At 33.9% G+C, this 9,236-nt stretch overlaps 1 protein-coding gene across 3 annotated transcripts in view; it reads left to right on the plus strand.

The window, feature by feature from the left end:
* LOC126736742 (mothers against decapentaplegic homolog 6) overlaps nucleotides 1-5,382 on the plus strand; it is a 99,254-nt gene extending 93,872 nt beyond the window's left edge. For all 3 annotated transcript variants that reach the window (XM_050441267.1, XM_050441269.1, XM_050441268.1), the window contains one exon: nucleotides 4,159-5,382. In XM_050441267.1, coding sequence (XP_050297224.1) covers nucleotides 4,159-4,255 — 97 coding nt within the window. In that variant the 3' untranslated portion in view covers nucleotides 4,256-5,382. The remainder of the gene's footprint in view (nucleotides 1-4,158) is intronic.
* The last annotated feature ends 3,854 nt before the right edge of the window (nucleotides 5,383-9,236 follow it).

Consider the following 9,236-nt stretch of genomic DNA (forward strand, 5'->3'; position numbering starts at 1 on the left):
GTGTCAAATTTCGCGATTCAAATGAAAGCTGTCAACAAAATGATAACAAAAACATAGCTGTGATTAAAACAATTTAAACCTTTAGAGGCATTTCCTATTTTTATGATAGAATTATGGAATAATTTTTTATTTCTTCCAGGTAGTTAGGTGAAGCATGCTGCCTTGAAGAAATAAAAATTTACTTAAAATGCTTAAAATAAGTAAGAATTAAATGGCGTTAATGCCCTGGAAGAAATAATTGTAAATGTTTGGAATAAATTAAAAATGGCTGAGACTAGAATACATAGAAAATTATTCAAATTGCCTGAAACAAGTGTCTTAAACTGCCTGAAAGAAATAAAATATGATTTCAAGAGCCTGGAATAAATAAGACATTACTTCAAGGGTCTGGAATAAGTAAACAATGACTCAACCAAACATAAAAAGTGGCCTCAGTAGCCTGGTAAATTAATAAGTGTAGTCTAACTTGCCTCAAACGAGCAGCTGCTATAATTTTCTACTTTTATGAGGCAATTATGGAATTATTTCTTATATCTGCCAGGAACTTAAAGTCTACTGTCTCGAAAAAATAAAAAACTGACTCAAAATAAGGAGAAAATGGCTTCAACTTCTCGGAAAAAATTTAACAAACACTTATAACCAATCTCACAATACCCAACCATCATCCCTGAAGCTTTTGCGGTCAAAAAAGATGTGAGAAAAGGCTTTTTTGTGACGTCACCTAATTAAATGTTAAATTATTATGGGGTGGTGAAGGTGCCATCTCTCAATACATAACCATATTCAAAGCTTATTGAAGGAGCCTCACCACTTACATATATCAATGTCAAGAGTGTCAAACAAACGGAAAACGCTATTATTTATGAGGACACTAATAGACTGGTAGTTACCATGGGATCAAAGCAGGACATAAGTTGAAATATTGCTTTTTATGACTGTCACTTTTGCAAACAAACCATCTCCGTTTATTTGATTGTCACGTTATTATGAGATGATGAGTATATATTATGGCAGAGTAAATAACCATCCTTGCATTTTCCTTGAAAGGTATCTCACATTACTTCTTTGACTCATGTCTGGAGTAACTTTCCATTTCTCTCATGGTGACTTCTCGCTCTGTGCCTATCAGAGTATTTAACAGAAAATTGCCTTGGGATATGGTTGGTATCATTTTGTAACATGCAAATCAAGTTAGCATTAAACAATAGCAACATTTTACCTGCATTATGAGTCTAGGTGTGTTATTGACACGCTGGATTAATTTATCTATGTATTGGTTTTTTAACACTTATATTGTTTTTTATTAGACGTTCTATTATGAACAAAGTGGCTTTGGTATTAGGTTAACTGAGCATATCCATCACCCTGGATGGTCCATTTATTTCACTTTTGGCTATCTTGTTGTCGACAGATGTAGTTTGGTGTGTCCTTGGGCATAGAAGTAACTTGTTTAGGTGTATTGGTATCAGATTCATAGAATTTTTCCCACTTTGGTTTTGCCTTGATGAACACCACAGAGGATGGTTCAATATATATTTAGTTAGTTTTTAATTCACTATATATTTAGGACTCCTGTTATTATTACTTTGGCATCAAACAGTTACAGTACTTGATACTATTGAACAGTTGGTACTAAATTTGGTGGGCAGTATCGATTTGTCAAGATTTATCCGCACCATCTTATGCCTTGCAACTGAAAATTTTGGGGTGTTTTGTGACTGGCATATGAATTTAACAACATGGGATCTTTTTATCGTTTTTGCTTCTTGAGCTATGCCTCCATAACCATCCAACCTACCTTGTCTCTCTAGAGTGTAATTGAAGTTGAATTGGTCTCATAGTTTCGGATGTGTTTCATTTATAATTGCTGTGTCTATTTTATGTCATTTCACTCTGTGTCTTTTGTGGTTATATTTTTTTGTATAATGTATCTGGTCCTCTCATGTTTTTCAGTATACATTTGATGTCAAATAGGTGGGAATAAGTTGGTGTTTTCTTTATAGTTTGGGTAACACTAGTCTTTGGGTGTGCGAACTACTTGCAAGATTTCTTCTTTCATAGACTTCCACCACTAAGTTTTTGCTTGGATTTGGGCAATTTTCTTGGGTGTACTTATTTGATCTGTTTTATCCTGTTTGTTGTTCTTCTGTTAGGAGTTTTGTAATTTTTGTGTCCTCTCTCCATAATAGGAAATATTTGTAAAGGCCAGAAATTGTTGGATTTCTTTTTGCCGCAGGTGTTCTTGACAGGTTCTGCATGTTCTGTTCTGTCTTTGTAGCCGTATACGCAATTGTATTCTTTACATTCCTCAAGTGTTTCTTACATGTCGGTATCTGTTTTTGCATAAAAGTACTGGTGCTATGTAAGTGTTCAGCTGCTTTATTCTGTAATACCAATTGTGTGTAGTGATATTTTACTCGTTCCTGTTTTTCAGTTCTTCTGATAAAGCCTTCGGCCTCCAGGGATTGATAGGGAACATCTTTTCTTAGGGTTAGTGATGTTGATTCAACTAGCTCCTCGTCTGTCATTTCCAACACTATATTTTTTATGTAATTTGAAATATGTTTTAGGATTTTGCTTTCTTAAGTTCCCTCATCAATGGATTTGAGTGCATGTTTTGTACATTTTCTTCTTTTCGATTATGTACTTTCAATTAGAACTATAAACGGTCCTGTATCTCTCCTTGGATATTCGACGGCGGTAATATTTTACATTCATATTATATGATATATTCCCTCTTGTGTGTCTCTATGCTAGACATGATCAAATAGGTAAAATAGTGATATTTAGTGTGGTACGTTAAAAGCAAAAAGCTAGTGCATACTTAACAGAATCTAACGACCTGTGAATGTGAAGAGTGTCAAACAAGTAGAAAATGCTATTACTAATGACAACTGCTACTAATACACTGGTAATTACCATGGGGTCAAATAGGAAAAAAGTGCCTTTTTCGTTATGTCACTGTTGCGAATAAACCATCACCACTTATTTGATTATCATGATATCATGAGGTAGTGAATGTATTATGCCATCAGTCCATAAACATCTAAATCTGTGAATGTCAAGAGTGCCAAACTGAAAACACTACTATTTTGTATGGATTGATATACAAGCTATATTTATTCAATTTGCAGATGATGCAACGGCACTTTCGCATGATGTTAGTGTTGAAAACCTAAATAATACAGTAAATAGGGATTTAGCCAAAATTAAAAAAGTTCTTGGGAATAAGTCTTGACAACAAATTGAAGTTTGAAAGTCATATCAGATTATTGTGCAACAAGTTGGCGTCTAATTGTTATGCCCTTAAAATCATAACAAGAGAAGTAGAGTTTGATATGGTCAGGAACGCCTATTTTGCACTGATTGAGTCACATCTGAGGTATGGTTTGTGTTTTTGGGGTGCGTGTACCAATCAATTATTTATGAGCGTTTTTATCTTGTAAAAGAGGGCTATCAGATATATATGCAAAGTAGGTATAAGAGATTCGTGTAGAGAACTTTTTATTACTCACAAAATCCTTATGTTGCCTTCTTTATTTATACTGGGAACGGTGTGCTTAATTCACAAAAAGTACAGAGATCTCAATGTTGGAGATAGGCACCATTATAGCAGCAGAAGGGCTAATGATGTGGTTTTGCCTGTACCCTCAAACTCATTAATAAAAAGGTCATTTGTATTTGATGGGAAAAAAATCTTTAATCATCTTCCAGCGGATATTAAGGAAGTGCAAAGTAATAAGAGTCTTTAGGAAAAATTGTTGGTTGCAAGAGGCTACTATGAAGTAAATGACTTCTTTTTAGATAGATTTTAACATATGACATTATATATTTTATATTTTCTGACGAATATTTGTCTGTGCCCTGTCAGAAATGTGTATGTAGTACTTAAGTTTTGCTGTAAGAGATTTTCTTTTTTGAGCATTCCCATACAGCTTTGTCGACAAGATTATCTCTTATGACAATAAAGCATATTTTGATTTGATTTGATGACGACACTACTAGACTGATTCTTAGTTACCATATGAAGTTACTCTAGTGAGTTGAAACAACCTTTATTCCCTAAGAGCTAATGTTACCAAAATATTGCATACAACTTCCTGATAGTTACTAATAATAAATTGGTTGCTTGTATAACCGTTTTCTTTTTTGTTTCAGGGTCAGTTTCGTCAAAGGGTGGGGTAAGGGCTACTCCAGAACAGAAATAACCTCGTGCCCGTGCTGGTTGGAGATCCTGCTGGCGCCGTGCAGGTGATTTTCGGACAGTTTCCGTCAAAAGGAGAGAGAAAAAAATGCGACAGCAGCAGCAGCAGCAGCCGACGGTTGTTCGTGCGATAAAGCAAAGACAGACACGTTGTTGCGAATAAAAAAGTTGTTTTTTTATTTTAATTATTACGGTAAAAAGGGAGGTGGGAGAAGTGTCCCCTGCCCCCTTGTTGCGGAGGGAAACGCCAGCTAAGGAAAGGAATAAAAAGGCTGAACATTTATAGGGTATAAAATACAAACGAATGTCACAAGTCCGTCCCCCTTTTTGGTTTTTGCTTCTTGAGTTATTGTCTGAGTGAAATCTCACTTATTACTGTCCTGTAATGGAATAATAATTATTTATTGGTCAAACGCAGTTTGTTATACTTTGTGACTGTTGCGGGACAGTGGATTTTTTAAAAAATTATAAACAAAGTGGCCTTTCTACATCTTAAAAGAGAGATGTATTTTTAAGGTTCTTTAAAAATTTGGTGCTTTTTTTTCTATAAAAGGGACCACCCATTCACCCACCGTACTTATCGGGATTCCTTATTATTTAGTTTTTTTTTTTGTTAAGTTTTTACTACTAGTCATTTGAATTTTCCAATTAATTATACGCTTTCGAAGCCTTTATACGATAGGTCCAGTTAAAAATGCAGTTTAGTGCCTTCAAGATTTAAAAAAAAAAACATACAGCAAATATTTATTATAAAAATGTTTAACGTTTAGGCTAAATTTAGGAAATGTGATTTGTATAAAACGTTTACTAAATCGACCAATTGACCATGAAATTGATCGATTTAGGATAACATATTTCTGAATTTTAAAATAATAAAACATAAAATTGTTACGACTATATATACACACACACACACACGCGCCCGTTAACTGAGAAATTTTTCTACTAATATTTACATGACAATCATTGTCAATAATTTAAAAAAAAAAAAACATAATATTAATAAAGCAAAAAACGAAAAAGGAAATAGTCAGACAAATTTTATATTATGTATATTGTAAATAATGTCTGTATATAGGATAAAACTTATGAAATGTGCTTGCGTAGCAACGGAACCTATTTTGGGCAAATTGTCCTGTTATTTATAAAAAATAATAAAATTATTAATTTAATAAAAATTTGTTTTATTTCCGTTCTGTTTTGGGGTATGGCTTTTTGGCCAACGACTATATTATGTTCAGTTTGTTTATTTATTTATTTATTTATAGGCCAGACCTAATAAAAATCATAAATTTAATTAAATTATAGACTCGAATAAGAAACTTTTAATTTTTTTTTATTAATTGAATATTTAAGAATACTTACAATTAATTATTTTAACTAAAGTCAAACACCGGTGTGTCTGCTTCTTCTTGTAGCGTCACAACCCTTCGTGGGTCTTAGCTGCATCTACGCTTGTCTGCAGCTATCCTTATACAACACAATCTCCCGTACTCAGAAGTTTTTACATTCTCTCCAATATTATCCCCCATCTGAGCCTTGGTATTCCCAAAGGTCTCTTTTCTACTGGGTTTTCCCCAATATCCTCTTAATAAGACGTTCATTCGGTGATGTTTGTACATGTCTTGCTCATATGAGCCTTTGTTAATTTATTTCGTTTACTGAACATCCTCTTGAGCTGCTGTACTAGATCTACCAAAATTGTCATGTACCTGCTTTGACCCTACTTAAACTTAATAAAGGTTTCCGATAGGATATTTTGCTTAAAAAAAATACCTGTTCATTAAAATACAATAAAAGATTACTGACATAATGCAATTTACTTCTTGCAAATCAAGTAAAAAATATTTACTCCTTTGATACAAAATACTTGAAATATTATAGGCAATATCTTGCGATTTTATTCGTAGTTGAAACACAATATTATGACCCTCCTTGCGTTGCTTTTTTCAATTAGATCCTTCTACTTTTTACTTACGCTTTTTACATCCTCTGCAATACTTACTCAATACTTTACAACATAATTTTGAAGATACATACGTATGCTTCAGCATATTTCAGGGTTTTCCACTGGGGTACCTTCGAATTTCAAAAGATCTTCAATAAGAAAGAAAGAAAATGTGCTATATTACGTAAGAATAATCTCATGTACAAGCATCCTACAAGCTAAAAAAACAAAAATACAATTTCAAAAATTGACAAAACAATAAACAAATTTAAACAGAAGAAGACAAAACTTTTTGAACATACTTGAATTAAAGATAACTAAATAAAACAATCAATTACTAAATAAAGGTAAACTTGTTGACAAAACTAGAGAAGAAAAAAGAAAAAAAAATTCCAACATGTCCAAGGTTAAAACCTATCATTAAAAAAGTCATCCAGGTTATAATATGCCTTAGCCAATAAAAGCGACTTTAATTCTCTTTTAAATTTCTTAGCATCCGATATATGTCTAACACATAGAGGAACATGATTGTAATTTTTTTTACTTATGTAAATTAATGAGTTTTTGATAAGGGAAGACGTAGGAATAGGTAGAGGAACATCATTTACACGACGAGTCAAATGGCCAGTGTCAGAGGGTAATTTGGGAATTTTGTGAATAAGAGCAGCTGTTTCTAAGATAAAGAGTGAAAAAAGAGTTAGGATTTTTTCAGAAATACAGAGGGGTTGGCAAGAATCTCTTAAGTTAGCAGAACACAGGTATCTAACTGCTTTTTTTTGAATAACAAAGACAATGTTAAGTAGCCCCTTATTGGTTAAACCCCAAAAAGGCAAGCCATACCAAATATGAGATTCAATAAGTGAAAAGTACACTGAACGTGCAACCACCCCTCCCAGCTCTTGTTTTGCCATTCTTACTGCAAAACATCCAGAAGATAATTTCCCAGCTAAATGTAAAATATGATCTTCAAACCGAAGGCGACCATCAATGGTAATTCCTAGGAACTTGCAACACTCTTTATTCTGCAAGAGGGAATTTTCGTCAAACATCAGACCCTGAACATCGCACTTAAACCCCATAATAGACGTCTTTCTTATATTAAACACGAGCCTGTTGGAAGCACACCACCCTGTTAAAATCTGAAGGTATTTAAGGATACAAGTCTTAATATAATCAGAAGTTTTATGGCTCCATAGTATGGTGGTATCATCAGCAAACTGAACCAACTTGCCCTGCAGTTTCAATGAACTCAAGTCATCCACATACAGTAAAAATAACAGTGGTCCCAACATTGAACCCTGGGGAAGGAGAAGCAGACAAACGCCCTGAGTACGATTTGATAGATAGGACTCAAGCCATCGCAACGCTACGCCCCTAAAACCATATTTATCGAGCTTAGATAACAGTATTCCATGATCCACACAGTCAAATGCTTTGGATAGATCACAAAACACTGCCGCTGATGACTCTTCAGAATTCAAGGACGAAGGACACATAGACGCTCTCCAAAAAGCTAAAAACAGCATCATGAGTCCCTTTATCGGCTTGAAATCCAAACTGATTTGCAGACAAAATGCCATTATGATGTAAAAAGGACAAAATTCTGCTTTTTGCAAGTTTTTCAACTATCTTAGAGAGGGTAGACAAAATAGAAATGGGACGGAAATTACAAGGCTGTACCAAATCTCCACCCTTATGAAGAGGGATAACCACTGCCTCTTTTAAACATGAGAAGAACAGATAAACGAACGTCGGTTATTGAAATGTCCTCTTCTTGAACTTCCTGAAAAACAAAATGCGCATTTACCATAGAAAATGAATAGTTTCACCAACCAATTTTTTGTACCATCACTTATTATAGCTATAAGCATTTGATCAGAAATATGAATGTAGTTTTTTCCATTGTTGTAATCAATAATATGGCTTTAGGTTTTGTGATTGGCTTTCCGTGACATTGAACCCGCACTGTTTCGTGTAAGTAGATAGGACCTAGATATCCTTTTATTCCTCTCTCGTTCCCCACTTCGCTATTTCACCCTTTTTTATGTATGTACAATGTACACAAGCAATGGATATTTTGACATAACAACAAATGGGCAAGTTGAAGACTTGTCAGGAGCACCATTTTCACATTACAATTTTATTACATATTCATGGTTTTTTTTTGGGATTATATTGTTCGAATGACAACCTGCCTTTGAATAGTACCATTGTCTCATCGATACAAAAATTATTGCCGGTAGTGTACATTCTTTGCTAGTTTATCTAAAAGTCAATAAAGGTCATAATTCAATTCAATTATAATTGTGCGAGCATAAGATTTCAGGTGTAGGTCCTTTGCTTTATTAAACCCTTATCATTGTGCCTGTCTCACTCTGCTTTCTTTGCTGAAGCTCTACAGGCTCTTCATGACGCAGAATGATTGCAATCTGCTTCAAAATAATATTGAGGAGTGTACTGGGTGGTTTGAGGAAAATAAAATGTTCAGTAGTCACATTCACCAGAAAATTAAATCCAATTCTAAATAAATACCAAATCGGAAACACTGAACTCATTGGTGAGAGTGAGGCATTACTAATAAAGCATTTAAGGTTTTGGGTTTTATAATCAGAAACAGTAAAAAAACTTAAAAATTACAATTATTGTGAGACTGTATAATACTTTGGTAAAGTCACACCTCGAATATGCTTGGCAGATATGGATGCCCCTAGAGGCTGTACACGTTAATCATATTTGAAAAAGTCCAAAAAAGCTTTCTACGCTATCTCTATATGATTAAAAATAACATCATGATCCCTTCATGATCTCCTGTAGAAGTATGCTGGATGGTTTTAACTTAGAGTCACTTCTAGACAGTGGCGATTCCAGGGGGGGGCAAAGGGGGCAATTGCCCCCCCCAGAAAAGCTAGGGAGAAAAAACATAAAAAACATATATTGAGTTCTGCTAATAACGCAACATATTTAAGTAGTACAATACAAAACGAAATAATAAATGCATGTAATACAAATATTTTACAAAAAATAATAGCAGAAGTAAAATCTGCAAAATATTATGCAATCTTGGCAGATGAGACAACTGATATT

The sequence above is a fragment of the Anthonomus grandis genome, chromosome 5 (assembly GCF_022605725.1).
Source record: "Anthonomus grandis grandis chromosome 5, icAntGran1.3, whole genome shotgun sequence".
Taxonomy (NCBI): Eukaryota; Metazoa; Arthropoda; class Insecta; order Coleoptera; family Curculionidae; genus Anthonomus; species Anthonomus grandis.